General features: G+C 56.3%; 1 protein-coding gene across 1 annotated transcript in view; it reads right to left on the bottom strand.

The window, feature by feature from the left end:
* Nucleotides 1–539: 539 nt before the first annotated feature.
* Nucleotides 540–20,915, bottom strand: part of GALNT9 (polypeptide N-acetylgalactosaminyltransferase 9) — a gene marked incomplete at both ends in the record, with an annotated part of 88,692 nt that continues 68,316 nt past the window's right edge. Inside the window, 5 exons of the mRNA XM_079718204.1 lie at nucleotides 540–686; nucleotides 1,583–1,750; nucleotides 5,554–5,649; nucleotides 7,645–7,782; nucleotides 9,824–10,009. Of these exons, the coding sequence (XP_079574330.1) occupies nucleotides 540–686; nucleotides 1,583–1,750; nucleotides 5,554–5,649; nucleotides 7,645–7,782; nucleotides 9,824–10,009 (735 nt within the window). The remainder of the gene's footprint in view (nucleotides 687–1,582; nucleotides 1,751–5,553; nucleotides 5,650–7,644; nucleotides 7,783–9,823; nucleotides 10,010–20,915) is intronic.

Genomic DNA, 20,915 nt, shown 5'->3' with positions numbered 1-20,915 from the left:
AAGCAGTCACATCAGTCTCCTCGCACAAGCGCTGCCGGGGGGTTGTCTTTGAGGCCACTGCAGCTGCTGTCCCCATCCCCCCTCACCAGCCAGGGAGAGCCTTGCTCCGCTCGGTTTAGATGGTGGTGGTCACCGGGGCAGCCCCGCCAAGGGGCGGAGAGGTCAGGAGCTCAGAGTTCACAGGGGGCTATTGCTGCCTGGGGGATGGACGGGAGCTTCAGCACATGCAAGGAGGTGGTCGCTGGCGGCTCGACAGGAATATCGTAGAAAAGGCACGTGATTCGGATCTGGAGTTGGCGGTCAGCTGATGCGCTCAGGCAGAGCCGCCAGCTGCGGGGGGTCCACGCTCCTGGAGGGGGGGAGGTCCCCATGTCCCCAGGACCCGCCGGCAGCTGAGGACAGGTCCCCCCACCCCAAGGTGGTGCGGGCACGGCCAGGGCCCTCTGGGTTCCAGTGGTGGGCTGAGTGGGAGGGGCCCCACGCCTGCTCCAGGTCCTCGGGGTCTGCGCTGGGGCGGGGGCACAGGGTGAGCCTGGGGGTCAGTGCCGCCCGGGCTTGATCCAGTTTCTGATGGTCCACTTCTGCCCCGAGCACCTTTGCACCACCAGCCGGAGCCCGAAGTGGGCGTCCTTGGACATCTCCACCTCCAGGCACCGGCCCGTCTCTCTGCTCACGATGGGACCGCCCTGCATGGGAGGGAGACCCAGTCAGCCCGGGGGTCCCATCGCAACAGCTTCCAAGGAGTGGGGGTGATACCAAGGCCAAGCGGGTCACTGCACGGCCACCTGAGACTCGGGGTCCTGACTCTCCCAGTCCCTCGGTCCCCACTGAACCTCGGTCCCTCCTGACCCCCTATCCCCATCCCTCCGTCCTCCCACCCCCGCCCCCATCAGCCATCTCCCGTCTCCTGGAGTCCCAGGAGTGATCAAGACAATGGACTCCAGGGCCCCTGAGACGGGCGTTTCCCCCACAATGCCTCCCTGACCCCTGGCACGTCTGATTTGCCCATCGGCCACCTCTGCAGGCCCTCTGGTCCCCCAAACCCACGGACCCCCGAGCTCGTGTCCTGGGTGTCCTCTATCCTTCTCCAGACAGGTCCTTCCCATGCACACTCTGGCCCTCAGCGTCCTGGCCCCAAACACGGCCTCCTGGGGACCGCTGATCTCGTTGGCTCCACTTGAGACAGTGACAGCTCGTCACTGCAGCCTTTCCTGTAACCGGGAGCCCCCAGACGGGACCGTGCACACGTCTGTCCCAGGGGTTGGGAGGGGTTGGGTCGATTTCAACAAATCTCTGGGGAGTCCAGTCTGGCCCCACTTGGCCAGCAGCTGGGGCGGGGCTTCCGGGGCAGTCAGACCCCATCCCTTCTGCCTAAAGCCCTTCCCCAGGAGGCCAGAAGAGGCTGCCACGGGGCTGTGAACAGCCCGGCCCTTCCCTGGCTGTGGCTGCAGGCAGGTCCCCTAACGTCCGTGAGGAGGGTCACGTGGGAGCAGCTGGTCCAGCCCCCGAGCCCTGCAGCCCCCGCTGCCCTCAGCTCCCCACAGGCTGGTCCAGCGCCTCGGGGTCCCAGCAGCCCGCTGACCTGGGTGAAGTCCCACAGCCGCTGCGCTGGCCGGGCCACGTCCTCACACTTCCTCAGGGCGGGCGTGCGGCCCCTGCCGTCATCCACCAGGCACTTGGAGTCGGGCAGGAAGGCGGTGGAGCCCAGGGGGCCCAGCTGCAGCAGGCCCTCGGCGCTGTACCGCACGAGCTGGGGAGAGGCGCGGAGCGGCGCGTGGGCGGGGCTGGCCTCACAGGGGCCGCCCGAGGCCCTGGAGGGAGTGGGCATCGCGGGCGGAGCCAGCCCAGTCACAGGGCCAGCCTTGCTGGGGAGGGGCCGGGCCCTCAAGAAGCCCCCTCGGCCCCAGGGCGCCGGGGAGGCCGTGGGCGGGGAGCCCACGGGGGATGCCTTCCGGTGGCCCCGCGGCCCCAGCCCCCTTTCTTCCACAAATCCCCCCAGCAGGATGCTCTTGGACTCCTTCCCCGGAGCTCTGCTCAGACCCCTCCCTGCATGGGGCCCAGAGCCTCGGCCTCAGACGAGGAGGACTTCACACGTGCCCCGGGCCGCCCATCTGCCCTGGAACCGGAGGCCGCCCCCAAGTTCATGGTTCCAGGTCACGTCATTTGCCAAACACCAGCTAAGTAACACCTGTGCGCTCACGAGGAAACCAGTGCGCTATATTCCTCCGCTCCCCGGCTGTGTGGCTTTGGGCAAGTCACGTCACCTCTCTGTGCCTCGGTTTCCTCATCTGTGAGCGGGAGATGATGACAGTGCCTGCCTGGCAGGGCCACCGTGAGGAACCCACGGGCGTGCGGAGCGCAGGCTGAGCACAGCAGGTGCCGGGGTCGGTGAAGTGCTTCTCTCCTCTCCTTTCTCGCGTTTTCTCTCCCATAAGAGTGGGTGCGCACACACACACACTCTGCTGTGTTTTCCAGTTCAATCTGATGGCACAGCACCTCCCCTGCGTGTTCGCGCGGCCCTGCGACTCTGCCACCCCCGCCTAGCATGGGGCCCACGTTCTCTCCCGCGTCCTTCTGGGGGCAGCATGTGAACATTGCGGAAGTGGTGCCGCCGGACTCAGGGGGCTGGGCGTAAACGCACGTGACACCTCCCACGTCTCCTGGGACGACCGTCCTTGGCATCACTGCTCCAAGGTGAGGAGGCCAGAGCAGTGGGGGGAGGCCGTGTAGGGAGGGACCGAGGCCCCGGAGCGGCCAGCCCACGGCAGCTCAGAGGTGGCCTCACCAGCCTGCCGGGTGGCCTGGGCAGTGCCATGCAGACAGTGGGTCCTGCTGCAGATCTGTGAGCAAAATAAAGACTGTGGTCCTTGCGGGCCATTCTGCCTGGGGACAGGTGGTCACAGATACGCTTGTGTCCCTTCTCTGTAAACTTTCTGAAGCCACGGAGGTTTGAATATGGGGCCTGCAGCCCCTGAAATGTCCAGCACAAGCTCCAAGCCGGAGCCCCTGCCACCTGTAGCTTCAGCCTCGCAGGTAAGGACCTGGTGGAGCTCAGAAGCGGGAGCCCCAGTGCCGGGGAGCCAGCACGGCCCGTGCCCAGGGGGGTCTGTGCCAGACGCCGAGCGGGGCAGCGAGCCAGGCTGGGAAGGGCTTCGGTGACACAGGCGTCACCGCTGGCTTGTGGGGAAGCTGTGTACTTTTAGAGATGCGTTCTGAAATACTCCGAGGTGAAAGGACCTGATGCCTGCAACTTGCTTTAAAATGAGTCAGAAACAAATAAATGATGCAAATACGGCCCGATCTGAACACCACTGCTTCTGGGTCAGGGGTGGAAAACCGTGTCTGTGAAGGACAGGGAACAAGCGTGTGGGCTTCGTGGATCCTGCTTTTCCCTCCATAAACCTTTAAAAAGGTAAAAACTTTTCTTTGGCCGGCAGGCTGCTGTTTGTTGACCCCATGAGTGTGTGGTTGGTCATCTGAAGACTTTTCTACTTTTCTGGAAGTTTGAAAATGGTCAGAATAAAAGCTGACAGGTTAAAGGAAGGGCCTCCTAACGACCCCCAGGCTACGTCGAGTCCAGCCCAGGAGGGGTCCCTGCCCACACGGAGGGGGACGCGCCTGCCCCGGGTCCCTCTCACTCGCACTGGTCAGGCCAGCGCAGCGGACAGAGGACAGAGGGCTGGGCCCCATCGTGAGGGGGCCTGTGTCTGCTCCCTGAAGCCTGTTTACGAACCATCTGTACGTGTGCACATTTTGGTCCGAGACTGGCTTTCTTTATGTTGTAGGCTGATCTGTTTCCCCCAAGAAGTCATGTTGAAGTCCCTAACCCCCCGGCACCTGTGAACGTGGCCATATTTGGAAATAGGATCATTGCAGAGGCGCTCAGGTAAGATGAGGCCATACCGGGTTAGGGCGGCCCTAATGCAACATGACTGGTGTCCTGATAGGGAGAGAAAACAGAGACACAAGGAGAAGGCAGGGTGAAGACCCAGCCACAGGCCCGCACAGGCCACGCGATGACGGAGGCAGAGCCTGGAGGGATGCGGCCACCAGACAAGAACTGGGGGACCACCGGGGCGGGAAGCGCGGCCCTAGAGCCTCAGGAGGGAGCACAGCCCTGCCCATGCCGTGATTTCAGATTTCTGGTCTCCAGAGCTGAGAGAATAAACACCTGTCCTTTAAACCAGCTCCCAGCTGGCCCCAGGACACTAACACAGCCGGGGATCGGGGTTTGGGGATGTAGCTTGTCCCCGTGAACACTTCAGCAGCCTCCACTGAGACCAAACCGAGGTCATTTGCAAAGGAGACACCACCGCGGGCGTGTCCGGCCTGGTGGGCACGTGGCTCCATCCGACCTCTCCGTGGGGCGTGGCCCCGTGGGCTGCCCTCCCCGTCCACCTGCGTCCACGTCCGCCCCGGTTCCAGCAGCGAGGCCGCTTCTGCTGGCCGCCCCAGGGTCCACTCGTGGGGGCGGGGGGCTCCCCCAGGTGTGGCGCGGCGTCCTTGGAGCACCCACACCTCACTCAGCCACTCGATTCACTGCCCCAGACACCTCCGAGGCTGGCCCCGCGCTGCCTCGCTGCACAGCAGGGCTCGCTGGGAAATGACCACCGTCCACCCAGCCACCTGGAGTCGCAGAGGAGCAGGGTGTGTCCGGCAGTGCCCCACAGACGTGGCCTCTCACCTCGGGTCTGCGCCGGCCAGAGGATTCCCCTCCTGCGGCTGAGGGCCCAGCAAACTGGATTTCTCCCGGGAGGCCACGTTTGCGCCTCGATGGGTGATTCTGCTTCGCTCTCTTAAGGCCATGTGCCAGTGGGGGTCCTGTGAAGAGGCTGCAGGGCTGCCAGGGGAGCACGGTCTTCTCCGTCGCCACAGGCCTGGCACCTCGCGCCCGCGATGGACCCCGCGCAGCTGTGTGGATGTGTCAGCACCCGTGGATGCCCCAGAGCGGGAGCAGATTCAGAGAACTCCAAGGGGGCCGAGTGTCATTTCGGGGGTTAATTTAAATAACACCCACTGAGAAGAAGCACTGTCACCGCAAGCGGAGGGCGGATCCACTTGGGATTAGAAACATCAGGCTCTGCATCGGGGTCCAGCACACCAGCTCCACTGCCTCTGCAAACATACCTGCCTGGGGTCTGCACACCCGTGTGGCTGTTTTTAAAGCCCTCCAGGTGATTCTGAGCTGGAGCATCGCTTGGTAGGCATTCAGCTGATAAGAACTGGTGGTTAGTGTGATACTTCCTGGGTTACGTCTACACTGTGGCTACCATTTACCCTCATTTTCCACTTCAGTCCACACAGCAGCCCTGAGAAATAGGTACCATGATCATCCCACCGATGGATAGGGAAACTGAGGCACAGGTGTCAGGTGATTCGCCCAAAGCAAAGCCGTTGCTCTTAATTTACCCAGGGCCTGAGCTCACAGCCTGCACGGCATCAGAATGCCCCAGCAGGCCTGCCTCCACCCCCAGGAGCCGCCTCCGCCCCCCGGGAGCCGCCTCCACCTGTGCTCGGGGCTGTGACCCTCAGGAGCATCACCGCCACCCCTACCTGGGAGGACATCCCGTGGCAGGGGTACAGGATGGCACGGTCATCGTCTTCTGCCCCCTGGTCCAAGCAGTAGCCGCTGGCTTTGCTGTTTCTCACCTACGACCAGAAATCAAAGGAGAGGCCCCATCACAAGGGTCCTAAAGGCAGAGGCAGGCTAGAGGGAGCTTTACCGACCTGTCCCCTGCCCAGGGCCTGCGGTCTCAGGAAGGGCTGGCCCTCCTGGGATAAGAGGAGGGACGGGAGACGGGAGAAGAGGGAGGGGGGAGGAGGGAGAGGAGGGGACGGGGGGATGGGGAGGAGGAGAGGACAGTGCTCTGGCCGGTGGGCTGGCTGCGGAGGGACTGGCTGGGCTCCTCGGAAGGGATGACCATGCCGGGCTCTGGGGGAGACGTGGACAGATGTGCCATGCGTGCGTGCGTGCGTGTGTGCGTGTGCATGCAGACCCGGCCACCCTCCCCAGGTGAAGCTCACCACAGAAGCGGTAGCCTTGGAAAACAGCGAGGAGGGCCTGGCTGGCTCCCGGGAACAGCCTCCCCACACTCACGCCTTTTGCCGCGTGACTGCAGCTCGTCCCCTCACTGGGGGTCGGGGGGCTACTCCCACAGCCCCCGAGTCTGGTCTGGCCTGGAGGCTTGCTCAGCCAATAGACGCAACAGAGATGGCTGTGTGCAGCTCTGAGCCTCAGGACACCTGCAGCTCCCACTCTGCCTTGAACCCTGACTCTACCCTGAGAACAAGCCGAGCTGCCCGCTGGGGGTGACAGACATGTCACCTGCGCCCCAGTACCCTGTTGACAGCCAGCCACCCTCCAGGTGTGTGGGTGAGCCTGTCCCCAGAGACCTGATGTCAGACTGGCCGAGGTCAGCTCAGCCTGCCCCAGGTCAGGGCTACCTGGATGACCCCTAGACTTGTGAGCAAGCACAGAGGCTTACCGCCTGAACTCTCTGTGTTCTAGGGATGTTTGTTTGGCAGCACTAACTGACACAGCACTCCCACCCCAAGAGGTAGCACAGGTTTGAACCTTGTCAGCTGGCAAAGTTCCTAACGTTACAGCTTCTGTGGGTGGGCGATGCATGAATTTGACTCATCGTGGTCAGGAGCACGCAGGGCAGCCTGGGAGGGGCTGGGAGGACAGTGGCCTCCTGCCCACGCCGCTGATATGCGTCAGTGGAGCTCCCTGTCATGTGGGAAACCTCTGTGTCCAGAGGAGGGGGAATCTGGCTTGGGGGTGGACCAGGAGCTCCAGGAACAGACAGGCCACCTGGGATTATCCCCCGCCCCCTGGTATCACTTCTGCTTGGCCCACCTAAGTTCATGCATTCCTTCGCCTTGGGGAGCCTGGGTCCCCGTGTAGGAGCTGAGGCCTGGGGTAGGGGGAGGCCTGTCCCCCAGCACAGACCAGGACAAGTGGGCAGGAACGCAGTGCCCTCCCCCAGCTTTAAGGAGAGGTGTGCGTGGCCGTGCACATGGGGGCCGGTGCAGACACGTAGGTCTTCCCACAGATGGTGCCTGTACTGGTGTGAGTCTGTGTGTCCTTCTGTCGTGCACTCACATGCAGGTATTGTGGCACACAAACACGGCTGTGTGTGTGAATGCATCCATATGCAGGCCTCTGCGCATATGTACTTATGTGTTCATGTGTCATTTTGTCTCAGTAACAAGTATTTGTACCGTGCAGGGCAGGCAGCTTGGGTGGGGTCTGCATACACAGGTGAAGATGTACAGGTAGCTTTTTATGTGTCTGTGAGCAAAACTGTGTGCAAATATACATTTCTGTGTCTGTGTGCACTTACACCCATATGCATGTTTGCATGGATCAATGCATGTGCATGAGGGCATGTATAAACACATGTGTGCGACACAGATACGTACGCACACACGTGTCTCTGAATCTACTTTGTGTACCTCGGTATGCAGGCACGAGTGTGTGTCCCTGCGGCTCTTACACTGGTGTGTGCCACGTGCGCGTGAGTGTGCCAGTGCGCTCTGCCGGCTGCTGTCCGTGAACGTGTGCCCGGGGACAGGCCAGGACGCCGGGAGGTGGGGCGCGGGTGCAGGGTGCAGGCTGCAGCCACCCCTCGGAGGCGGTACCTCTCCGTACGTGAGCGTGTCGTTGTAGGTCCTCATCTCCGGGTACACGTTGTCCAGGTACCACTTGAAGCTGTGGCACTTCAGCCTCTGGCGCAGGGCCAGCCGCTCGGACACGTCCCCAAAGTCCACGCCGGGGTTCTGCGAAGCCGGAAGCGAGGCGGGACGGGCGCTGCGGTGTGCAGAGCCCGCACCAGCCAGGCCTCTGCCCGGGGCCGGGGGAGCCCCAGGACCTGCAGGCCCCCCACCACAGAGCATGCCCGCGCTCAGGGCTTCCCGGCCCCGAGCCTCGTCTGGGGACCCTCTGCCCTCCCAGGCTCCTGGAAGGTCCAGGACAGCGGGGCCGATGGGAAAGGCCTGGCATCTCCGGCCCGTTTGCAGCAGGACCAGCTGGAGGGCAGCCGGCCTGGACAGGCAGCCACCGGCGGTGTGTGGGGGCCAGGCTTGTAACACCCTGCCCCCTCCGAAGGAAAGGCCTGCCCTCAGCCAGCTCCCGGGAGGTGACTTCAGACATCCCGAGTATTGTTTACGGGGGCCAGGCCAGGTCGTCTGTGCTACAGGGTGGTCTACGGGGGTCGCCGTGGGGTATCAGCTTGACCTCTGCAGGGGCTGGAGACCAAGGCCGGGCACGTGGAGGTCAGCCACATGCACGTGAGCCCCAGTAAATTCTGGATGCTGAGGCTCGGGTGAGCTTCCCGGGTTGGTGATACGCTATACGTATTGTCACACATTGCAGCTGGGAGAATTAAGCACAATTTCTGTGACCTCCCTGGGAGTCATATCCTTTCATTATAATAAACCACAGCCCCCATGTAACAGCTTTCCTGAGTTCTGAGTCCTTGTAGCGAAACACTGAACCTGAGGGTGGTCCTGGGGGCCCTGACACTCTGTGACAGGTTGGGGACGTGGGTGGGTTTGAGAAAGCCCCCTCCCCAAGCCCAGGTCCCCGAGGCTCTGATACCAGCTAAGGAAGGACCGTGGGCCTGATGTGAACGGCATACCCTGGGCTGGACGCGGGAGCAAGTGCCCTTGGGAGCCCTCCACCTACGAGGCGGCATCACCCAGACGTGGGGCCGTGAATCCGACTCAGTTCAGGAGGTTGCAGTGAAGACGTTTAAAATACCAGGACGTTTTGCACATAATGAAGATAATGTTTCTTAACTTTTTTGTTATATATACGAAGCTCTATCTGCAGACAGCTAGAAATCCATGCACACGTGTGCCTGTGTGTGTGTGTATCCTAATAAAAGGTCAAGTTCCTTCTGTGGGTGAATGTAAAAAAAAAAGCTGTTTCCAGGAAGAGTCTACCCCAGAGACTCGAATCCTCCCGTGTCCAGGGGAGCAGAAGTGTGTGAGGCTGGTCCTGCAGCCAGTCGGGGTGAGCGGGACGGGCAGCCTGTCCTCAGCACTCCCATGCACACACACACACATGCGTGCACACACACGTGTACGCCCAAACCCCTTCTCCAGGCTGCCCCGCCCCCCAGGCACTGGTTAGGACCCTCTGGTGCACACCCAGACCCTGCTTCCCGCCGGCCACAGGCAGACCCCTCGAACAGACCCCTCCTGCCCCCGCTCCCTGCAGGGCAGGCAGATCTGGCTGCAGACACCACACGCGGGAGAAGCCGCCATCCCCACAGCAGGCGGGCCCTGAGAGCCTCGTGACCGGGTCCTGCGCAGGACCGAGTTACACTCCGGCTCCGCCTCCTTTCAGCCGCGCACCCTCGTGTGCCTCAGTTTCCCAGTCTGCCGTGTGGAAGTGGTGGGGTCATCATTACGGTCATCGTATCACCGTGGCCTCGTGCAGAACTGACGGGGAGAGGCTTCTGCGTGGCGGGGGTTTGCTATGTGTCCTAGGAGGGGCTGTGGTCACCCTGGGGCAGCTCTCAGCGCAGCAGCGACTGCGACCCCGCAGTGCCACGTCTGCAGCCGCTCAGGGGCTCACACCATGGAGGGAAGGAGCTCTCGTGGCGGGAGGGAGGCGTGCCAAGCAGCGTCACAGCTGCTGGAAACAGGCTCTGCTTGGTGAAGGTCATGACGTTCCTGAGACTCGTCCTGGCTGAGCTGTCCAGGAGGCCCCACCTCGCGTGGCCAGGCTATGCCTTGGATGACCCCCGAGGCTGTCCCCGGGGGCAGCCCCCGCCCCCAGCCCTCCCCCTCACCGCCCGGTCCGCCAGCTTACGCTCATGGGAATGTTCCAGGCCATGTACACGTGGGACTTGAAGCTGTCCATCCACACCTCGGCCGCCCGCAGGGCGTTGCGCTTCGCGTAGTAGTCGATGTCGTTGTTGTAGGGCTTCCTGGTGCGCTCGATGTGGGCCACGCGAGAGCAGGGCAGGACCTCCATGCTGCCGCCGCACTGCCACACCTGTGGGGACCCGGGCCTGGATGGCGGGCCGCCCCTCCCGGCAGCCCCGGGGCCAAGGGCACCCTCTTCCCTCCCCACATCCCCTGTTCGCACTCCCCGGGACAGGTCTTCCAGAGGGCAAGGAGGCCCGGCCGCCTGGGCCGTTCCAGCGGAAGACGCCAAAGAGAAGCCGTGGCCTTGGGTTAAGCCCACCAGAGCCTGGGGGCAAGGCTGCCTCCCCTTCCGGATTTCCCACCGAATTTCATTTCTCTTGCACGTCCCACGATCTAAACAATGGAGGGATATTTTCTGACATCCTGACAATTCATTATTATCCCTTTCCTATGGCCCCTGCCCCCACTCAGTGTTTGCTCTGGGCCCAGCACCTGGCCTGAGAGGGGTTATTTCCCACCAGCAGCTGTCCTCCCCCCGCAGCTGGAAGAACCGACCTACAATCTAATTTTAAAAGAGCAGCTTGCGGGACTTCCCTGGTGGCGCAGTGGATAAGAGTCCACCTGCCAACGCAGGGGACACGGGTTCGAGCCCTGGTCCGGGAAGATCCCACATGCCACAGAGCAACTAAGCCCGTGCGCCACAACTACTAAGCCCTCACGCCACAACTACTGAGTCTGCGCTCTAGAGCCCACGAGCCACAACTACTGAGCCTGCGTTCTAGAGTCCACGCACCACAACTACTGAGCCCGCGTGCCACAACTACTGGAGCCCGTGTGCCTAGAGCCCATGCTCCACAACAAGAGAAGCCACCGCAATGAGAAGCCCGCGCACTGCAATGAAGAGTAGCCCCCACTCACTGCAACTAGAGAAGAGAGCCCCTGTGCAGTGATAAAGACCCAATGCAGCCAAAAATAAAATAAATAAATTTATATATATAAAAAAGAGCAGCTTGCTATGCAAACAGTGCTTCAAGCACCCCAGACACAGTCTCGGTCTAAAGGAAAAGTCTAAACAAACAGCCGTTTCTTCTGCCAATAAGGCTCCCCAAGGTCCCTAACTGCTGGAACCCTCACTTGCAATAGAAATGTTATCTTGCACCAGGATCTCCTTTCATGCCTGCTTGCTTCTGCACGGCTTCACCTAACAAAACTTAGCCTTACCAGGCATGGGTTGTGTTAGTCTATTCTACTCTACCCTATCCTATGCGATCCTGCCTGTGCCATGAGGCGCCCAGATATTTGGTTCACACAGCTCTGGGTGTGTCCAGGAGCATGTTTCCAGGTGAGATGAGCACAAGTTGGTGGGCTGAGTAAAGCAGATTGCCCTCCTCAGTGTGGGTGAGCCCCAACCAATCAGTTGAAGGCCTGAACAGAACAAAAAGGCTGAGGGAGGGACAATTCACTCTCTTTGCCTGACGGTCATCGAGCTGGGACGCTGGTCTTCTCCTGCCTTCAGACTTGGTCTGGAACCACACCCTCGGCTCTCCTGGGCCTCTAGCTTGCCAACCGCAGGTCTTGGACTTCTGAGCCTCCGTAACTGTGTGGGCCAATTCCTTAACATCTCTGGAAAACTCAGACTAATGTCCTACCCTATCTTATCCCACCCCGCCCCATCCCACTGAAAAAATGCTGGTGCAACCCACCAGGTTGGCTTCACCATGAACAACTCAGTCTGATCAACTTGGCCCAAGCTCTCTTCGGTCAGATTCTTACCCCTAAGCCTCTTCTAATTCAGACATTTTGGAGGTGCCAGGCATGTGCTAAGCACCTTACTCGCCTCATCTCACTCAACCCACCACAACCCAGGAAGGACGGGTACCACAGGCAATATTCTCCTCACTGTACAGAAGAAGATACTGAGGGTCAGAGAGGTTAAGCCAGTCACACGAGCTCACGGGACCTGACTGATCTCACAGCCTCTTACTGTCAATGCTGTGCTGCTCACACCTCCCACACACAGCCACTGTCTTCTGGAAATTGTTGTATTTTATAGTTGAAATATAACATCAGTTCACAAACATTTGTCCATGCAGCCACACTTGAAAGTTGTCATTTCTTTTTTTTTTTTTAATTTTTATTGAAATATAGTTGATTTACAATGTTGTGGGATTTTTTTTTTTTTTTTGGCTGCACTGGGTCTTTGTTGCTGCGCATGGGCTTTCTCTAGTTGCGGCGAGTGGGGGCTACTCTTCGTTGCGGTGCGTGGGCTTCTCATTGCGGTGGCTTCTCTTGTTGCAGAGCACAGGCTCTAGGCCCACGGGCCTCAGTAGTTGTGGCATGCACGCTCAGTAGTTGTGGCTCACAGGCTCTAGAGCGCAGGCTCCGTAGTTGTGGCGCACGAGCTTAGCTGCTCCGCGGTGTATGGGATCTTCCCGGACCAGGGATCAAACCCATGCCCCCTGCATTAGCAGGCGGATTCTTAACCACTGCACCACCAGGGAAGTCCGAAAGTTGTCATTTCTTATCGCAGAGAGGATGGGCCTTAATTCACTTCCCTATTGCCCCAGTTATTAGACATTTAGATTTTCATCCTGTAGCTTCTTCACTATTAAAATCAAGGCTGTAACTCCACATTAGAAACACTTTCTTGGGCTAAATTGTCACCGTAAGTTGGCAGGCACGGGTACTTTAAGCTAAAGTCTTGCTGACAAGCACAACTGGGTATTTCTCAGTCTTGGGCATGGATTTCACTCCTTGGGTCCCTTTGGCCTCTCGTCTAGCCTTCTTCAGCCTAAATGTTCTCCCTTATGCCCAGTTTAGGTGGCGCCGGCTTCATCAAGGCCCATTCCTCCTAGATAGCGACTGCACAGAGTGGCCTTGATGCCTCTGGGCTCCAGCCTGAATTTCCAGAACCCACTTTGGGGCCCATGAGGAGAGGGGCTTGAGAAGCGGGGCTGGCTTCACGGGAGGCATGGAAAGCAGAGCCTGCTAGAGCTCACACCAACTAGAGGCCGCCCTCGTTTCCTGGGGCCGCGTAACGAGGACCACAGATCAGGTGTAAACAACACATTCTCTCACAGCCCTTGAGGCCCCGCTCCCTCCGAGGCTCCAGGGGAGGGTCCCACCTCCCTCTCCCAGCTTCTGGTGGCCCCAGGTGCCCTTGGCTTGTGGCCCCATCCCTCCCGTCACGCAGCCTTCCCGCCGTGGGTCTGTGTCTCAGGTTCCCCTCTCTTCTCTCGGGTAAGGACAGCAGCCATCAGATTTAGGGCCCACCCTAATTCCAGGAGGATCTCATCTTGAGACCCCTCACACCTTCCAGGCAGAGGTCTCTGGGGCTGCCATTCACCCACCACAGACGCCAAGCCCCCGTCTCGGGGAAGAGCACGGCCCAGCCCTGCCTGCTCCCTCAGCCCCACTCTCTGCCCCCGGAAAGCAGAGGAAGAAGGCAGGAAAATCTCGCAGCGGGTAACAGGCGGCCCCTCCTGACACCACCCACGGCTGGGATAAGAAATCACCTGAGGAGGGAGGGGAGGCTGCCCGCTCCTCGTGGCTCACAGATCACGTGCCCAGCACGCTCTCCCCTGGCCCAGCTCATGGCCACTCGGGACCAGTGCTTGGCACCCTGCAGGCTCAGCGGGCAGCATCCATGGCATCCGCCCGATGGTGAGAACCGCGCATGCTCTGTGTCAGAGACGCGGTGGATGTTTACGCCCAGGTCCCGAGCTGCAGACGCAGTCTTGCTTCCACGGGGCTTTGCTTCCACGTGGCTGGAGGTGGGGCCGCAGGGGGAGGGCTGAGGGCCCCGCCCAACTCCCACCACGTCCGCTCACACACCTCTGTCAAACCCCGGCTCGTGGCCCAGCTGCCCAGGAGGCTGGGAGCGCAGGTGGACACCTGGTGAGCCGGGAACCTTCCAGGAGGCCAAACACTGAGACAAACAGAGGAAGCTCTGCACACCCGCAGGGCAAGCGCCTGGTCTCCCTGCCCATCCCCTGTGGCCACCGTCACCGCACGTCTCCTGAGGGGCCTCCCTGCTGTCCGTGCCTGCCTAGTCCCCAGCCGGGGCCGGGGGTTCTGTCCAGCCGTCCAGGCCTCTGAACCTCCCAGGACTCACCACCCCTCGGCCCTGCTCGTCCCAGAGCTCACCCCACACCCCACCCAGGGCCTCTGTGCTGGCTGCTCCCTCTGGCGGGACGACCTCCCCGACCTCTGCCTGCCCGGCTGCCTCTTCACCTTCAACTCTGCTCGGATGTCACCTCCTCCGCGATTCCCTCCTTACCATCCCATTTAAAGCGCAGCCCCTCAAGCCTCATTCCCCGGCCAGCCCTGTCTACCTCTGTGGCTTTTGTGTCTTTCTAACATGTGACACCATTTACCTGCTGATTCCATGTTGTCTGTCTGCCCCACTAAAATGTAAGCCTCGGTCAGTGGGGTTTTCCATTGCTGCATTCCCAGCTGACAAAGCTGGGCCAGGAGGCAGCCATGGGATGACGATAAACCCCAACAATGCCACGCGGGGGCAGGCAGGGGATTAACCACGCCCTCGTTGCAGATGAAAATAAGAACTGAGGCTCAGAGATGTTAAGAAACACACCCAGGGTCACACAGCTGGTTCGTGGTGGGACAGGGATTCAGAACCCTTGCACGAAGACCCTGAAGTTGCTGCTTCACCCACAGCTGTGAAAGGTGTCACGGGGACGATTCACACGGTCTAAGTGTTCCTGTCACACCCACCCTGTGTCTCAACCACTAATTATCTCAATCGACTTGGTTAATTGCCACCCAAACAGAAACAGCAAACACGAGGCAGAGGACCAGGTGTCAGGCCTTCAGGCAGCTGCTTGGAGGGAGGGCGGAGGGCACGGGGTGGGGGGGAGCCCACCCCGCCCAGAGGGACCCCTGCCCCTCAGCCAGACTGGTCTCTTTGGACCAGTGAGCAGGGGACTCACTGGCAAGGCCAGAGAGAGCCACAGGGGCTGAAGCTGATGTCTTTACTGAGTGTTATTCTGAGTTTAAAGCTGGCTTTGTCCAGGCTGTGTATTATGAGGAACATCTTCTTGAGTCTCTGGGCTTGTCGTCCTTGGGCTAGCCTGCGTTTGTAAATGGTGAGGACAACTTGGGGATAATTTAGTTCTTAACTCCTAGGTTTACATGTGATGAACACACACATTTCCTTCTGGGTGTTGGGATCCACTGAACATGAGAGAAGCTGGTTTTCACCTTGAAAATACTTAGGATGGGACTTTGCCTGTCAAGCTATGGCCAACATCTACTCAGGTTGGCCTCTCTCTTTTTATTTTTATTTTATTTTATTTTTTTGTGGTACTCGGGCCTCTCACTGTTGTGGCCTCTCCCGCTGTGGAGCACAGGCTCCGGACGCGCAGGCTCAGCGGCCATGGCACACAGGCCCAGCCGCTCCACGGCATGTGGGATCCTCCTGGACTGGGGCACGAACCCGTGTCCCCTGCATCAGCAGGGGACAGATCTGGTGAGGGCACATACTAAGAACCCGAGCACATACTCTCAACCACTGCGCCACCAGGGAAGCCCTCGCCTCTCTCTTTTTTACCTTTGTAATAATCCATGGATCCAAAACTGATCAAACTGTCCATCTATCCACCCATTCACTCACTGATAAACCCATTCATCCACCCATCTACTCGTCCATCCATCCATCCACCACCTATCCACCAACCACCAATCTATCCATCCACTCATCTATCCATCCATCCACCCATCCATCCATCCTTCCATCCATCCACCCACCCATTTATCTGCATTAGTGCATACAATCAACATGACTCTAGGCAATGTGCAAAGCTGTATTAAGATCAGGAAATCAAATTGAGAGGTGAAGCAAGCTCAGTGTTCCTAGCCCAGGCCTCAAGGAAAAAAGTTGGATGCACCAGTGGTCCAGGCTGAGGCTGACAGGAACCCAGGCATCCTGCCTCACACCTGGCACATGCCCAAGAGGTACCAACCATCATCCTCCTTTTGGCAGTACAGAGTTTCCACCTTTAACAAAAAAACAGGGCTTTATATTCACTCTGAAGAAAACGATGTGCCTCATTTTTAGAGACTTCACATCTGAACCTAATTTTTAAAAAAGATTTACAATGTGCTCAATTGCCCCCTCCCTCCAGCCCAGGTCCAATTTCAGGAAATAATTCCTACAGGGCAGCCAAGGCTGATGCCTCCCTCTTGTCACGCAGCCTCCTCGCTCTGCAGGAATGATTCATCTCCAGGGGCAGAATTTGACTGTATTTAGCTTTGGAAAAGCAAGTCCCATCTCCCAGGGCTCAGTTGGGCTCAATTCATAAATTTTTGACAAGAAAACATCTCTTCCCGGACTATCTGAGGTTATATATATATATATATATATATATATATATATACACACATATGCTATAAAAACTGCTGTTTCAGTGTTCTGTTCTTATGCCAGACACACAGAAACTTTCAGGCTGAGCTTTCATTCCAGATTCCTCCCACTTGTTTCACTGAATGCTTTGAACTTCTCAAAAAAAAGAAAAGAAAAAAACAGTTTCCTTCCTTCTAAACAAGTGGTGCTCAAAGTGTGGTCCTTGGGGAATTCCCTGGCAGTCCAGTGGTTAGGACTTGACGCTCTCACTGCCAGGGGTCCAGGTTCAATCCCTGGTTGGGGAAGGCGGCCAAAAAAAAAAAAAAAAAAAAAAAAAAAGTGTGGTCCTTGGACCACAAGCATCAGCATCCCCCAACACTCCTTAGAAATGCAGATTTCCAGGCTGCACTCCGGCTGCATTCCTGCTGAATCAGAAACTCTGGGAATGTTTTCATAAGCCCTTTGCGGGGGGGTTCTGATGTTTGCTGTAATTTGAGAACAGCTGTGCTAAATGCTGAGGCTTCTCATCCCTCCCCCCACCTTCTCGTTAGTACCTTGAGCACTTGGCATAATCGTCTACTTCAGAAGCTCTGTCCCTTGAACACCACTTGAGGGTGGGACCACATCTTATTGAGTTTTCTGTCCTCAAACAGAAGTGAGGCTATACTTTTTAGGTCATGACTCCCATGGAACCAAGCCCACTGTAGCTGGATGAAATGACAAAGAAGACATCTAGCTAATATCATGGATGTGAAAATCTCCCCTATCTGCCCCAAACATATAGAAATGATAGACAAAATGATTTTAAAAGTTAAAAATATATACTAGAAAACAAGATGAAATTCCGCTTAGCTCAGAAAGAGCAGAAATGCACTGATATAAGTGAGGCTGAAGCTCTAAGGCAAATGCATCTAACCCTGACGACGAGCGGGGGCTGAATGTGTAGCCAGGATCCTTGTGTGAAGCCTGGGGCTGAGACTAGGCTCCCTGATTACCAGTAGAAGGTGAAACCAGATCTGACTGATCCCTGGGGTTCAGCCAGAAATAATCTACCAAGAGAGGAAGCAGATGTGTACACAGCACCTGGAATCAGTTTGGTTCTCTGCATGAGAAATGAAACTGGAGATCTCAGGGTGAAAACTATCGCTAATCAACTATGGTTCAATAAAAAGAAAAAAAGGAAAAAAACAAAACCTAAGCCACTAAATTCTGAGCCATGGATCTGGTGACAAGATAACCTGAAACTTCCTCCCAGGAATGAGTGAGTGTGCTGTGAAGATACAGCTCCCATGAAAGATGAGCTCTCAAAAAAATTACAAAGCACACAAGGAAACCCGATTCCAGGAGAGTCACCAACAAATACAAAGATGGGTGGATTTAAACCCAAGGGAAGAGAGAGAGAAAAAGTGACTAAAAAGGTCTTAAGCAGACTATTAACATTTTTCAAAGAGATGAAGGAATTAGGGAAAAGCACTCATCAATATAGAACAGGAGGTTATGAATCAAAACAGGCAGTTATAAAAAAGAGCAAGCAGATATGAAAAATACCACCAGAAGATCTCATAAATATAAGATGTATTCATTAAAATTAAAAGGCAAAGCTAAATAGGTGGCTTAAGTAGTCATCTGGACCCGGCTGAAGGTAGAATTTGTTCACTGGAATATGGAGCTGAGGAAACTACCCAGAACATATGGTAGGATGAGGAAGATGTGGTAAAGTGGATGAGGTCTGAAGAGACCTGGAGGGTCGATGGAACAGCCTCACCGGGCATCCAACAGGATTTCCAGATCAGGTGAGGCCACATACTAAGAACCCGAGCACTTTCTGGATCTGTAAAACAGAAGCCTCCGGTTGATGACGTATACCAGGACTCAAGAAGAATACAAGGCAAAGGGTCATAGAACACGAGGGATTCAGGGCCCAGGACTATCTTCCCATCCGTTCCTGTGTGACACTCTGTAAACTCAACTGATGTACAGGTGGACAGAGTCTGATAAAATGTTTCTAAGTTCATACAAAAGAGGAAAAGCAAGAGAGCAGCCAGGAAGATTCTAAAATGACAATGAGGAAGCATTCAATTGCTAGACATTAGCATATTTTATAAAACAGGAGATAATGGCTAAAAGTAGAAAGTTCAAAATAGACACAAGCGTATCTAGAAGCACTTAGAATATGATAAAGGTTGCCTTTCTCATCAGTGGGAAAGGATGGAATGTTTAGCGGATGGTGTGAAAGGAGGTAGTCCATCATTTAAAACAGTATAAAGAAACATCACAACCTTACTTATATAAAGAACATATTCCAAATGGATTAAAGATTTTAATGTAAAAAAGGAACTATAAAAGTGTCAGAAGGAAATGTGGTCAAATAGTCTTTCAAATAGGCCTTTCTAAGAAGGACAGCAAATACACAATCCATTTAATAAAAAAAGTAGGTACTTACATTAAAAAATTCTCTCTATAAAAAGTCAACATCATAAAATTAAGAACAAGGAAAGCACTTGTGTCACACAGTAAAGAGTTACTATCCCTAATGTATGAAGTGCTCTTAAAATCTACTAGAAAATGAGGGACGTCATGAGAAAAAAAATTAGCAAAGAAAGAAAAATGTATGGTCAACAAATGTACAAAAATATTAACCTCATTAGTAATTGAAGAAAAGCAAGTTAAACAACAAGACATTCCCTGTGTGTCTGCCACATATGAAAAAAGGAAAATTATATTTAATCAGATCACATGTGTTATATGCCTGGGAAACTGCCTCCTCATGTACCATTTGAGAAAACAGACACACACCACACACACACACACACCACATACACAGACACACACCCCGTACTCAGGGGCACATACACCACACACAGACGTACACACACAGACACACATAACACACAGCACACACCAAGCACACACACACACCACATACCACATACACATGACACACACACCACACACACACACCACATACACAGACACACACCACACACAGACTTTTGTGGGGGGCAGGGAGGAGGATTTGGCAAATTATATCAAAAGCCATAAAATTATGTGTTTCAGCTGATCTAGCAATTCCATTTCTAGAAGCTCATCCTGAGGAAATGCTGAGACGTGAAGGAAGATCCAGACATGAGAACACGATTTCAGAGCTGTGCCGTGGGGAGGGGCTGCCCCATTATAGACAGAGACCCACCGTCGAGTAACTGTTGGGGTCATGGCTTTCAAGAAATGCACACATATATAAAACATAAGCAAAAACATGGCGCACATTATGTGTACGTGTACACGTGCACATGGAGAGAATTTTAGACACACGCAAGTCACCTCTGAGAGGATGTCCACCCTGGCGACGACAGAGACTGAATCCTGGGTCACTTAATTTTGTTCCTGTTAGCTGACCTTGTGTTTTTCTAATAAAAGTCGCTCTTATAACGGGAAGAAAAATAGTATTCCAGAAATCCCTGCACAAACAATGAGCACCATCACATGCTGGTTACGTTTCATTTAATCCCCAGCCGGCCCCAGGAGTTACGTCCTATACGCCCCTTGGGGACAGAAGTGGGAGCTGAGGCTCAGAGAGGAGGTGGCCCAGGTGGCTGATAGGCAGGGCCACCTCCAAAGGCAAGTCTCAAGGGGACATCTGAAGACCCCATGTAGCCACAGGGCTTTTCCACAGGACACTCAAGTGGACTGAGACTTTCCCTCCCCCACGTTGCATCTGCTTCCGCTGTCTGGAGGCCTGGGTCATCTGTTTGGGGGAGCGGAGGCTGGCTGGGCAGGTGAGGGGTCCCCCTGTGGGCTACTGGGGAGAGGATGCACGTCCTCACCTTATCAGGCAAACAGACCCACTTGTGACTAGAACAAGCCATTCCTGAAGCAGAACCAGAATGGGACTTCACAGTCCACTCCCCACCGCCACCAAGAAAGGTCCAGGACCAGCCTGGGGGACACCCACAGACCCTCTGGTGTGGAACGTGGAGCAGCGTGGATTCCTTCACGCGTAACGAGGCCACTTCCCTGCTCTGGCAGGACAGGAGCCTGTGACGATCCACTCCTGGGGTATAGGGAAAACCTACCACCCGGCCCCCAGATATCTAGCGCTAAGACATGCCCTCCGTGCTGAGAGGTTTGCCTGTAACACCCTGGGAAGGCAGCGAGTTGGAACACTTTAAAATAGAGAAGCAAACGATTTCCAGTTTCTGTGCGGCAGAGCTTGCCTGACCAGGCGCGTGCCTCTTGACTCTGTCTTGACCTTTATTAAACCTAATGGACGCGACGGATTCATTTCCCACTAACTGGCTCTAGGACTTTCCTCATTACCGGATGAGCAGTTGGCATTTCGACAATCACAGAAATGTAAATTAGCCCCGAGACCACAGAATTACTCCTCTAATTGGACTGAATCTATCAGAAGGGCTGCGTGGCCGTCTGTGTTAACGACGGATCGGATTCAGTGGCGGCTTCGAGGGCGTCTGGGCAGGAGCAGGGGTCCAGGGAGGCGGGGGCGGAGCACGCGCACCAGGGCCACCGTGGGCTCTGCCAGGAGGGCTCTGCTCCTGCCACAGGGCCTTTGCACTTGCTATTCCCTGGCCGGGAACACTTCCCCGTAGCCACACAGCTTGCTTCCTCTCCTTCATGTCTGCTCAGATGTCACATCTCTGTATTCCCTTCCCTG

This window comes from Hyperoodon ampullatus (genome assembly GCF_949752795.1).
Source record: "Hyperoodon ampullatus genome assembly, chromosome: 13".
Classification (NCBI taxonomy): domain Eukaryota; kingdom Metazoa; phylum Chordata; class Mammalia; order Artiodactyla; family Ziphiidae; genus Hyperoodon; species Hyperoodon ampullatus.
This window is presented reverse-complemented; position numbering and strand designations above follow the sequence as displayed.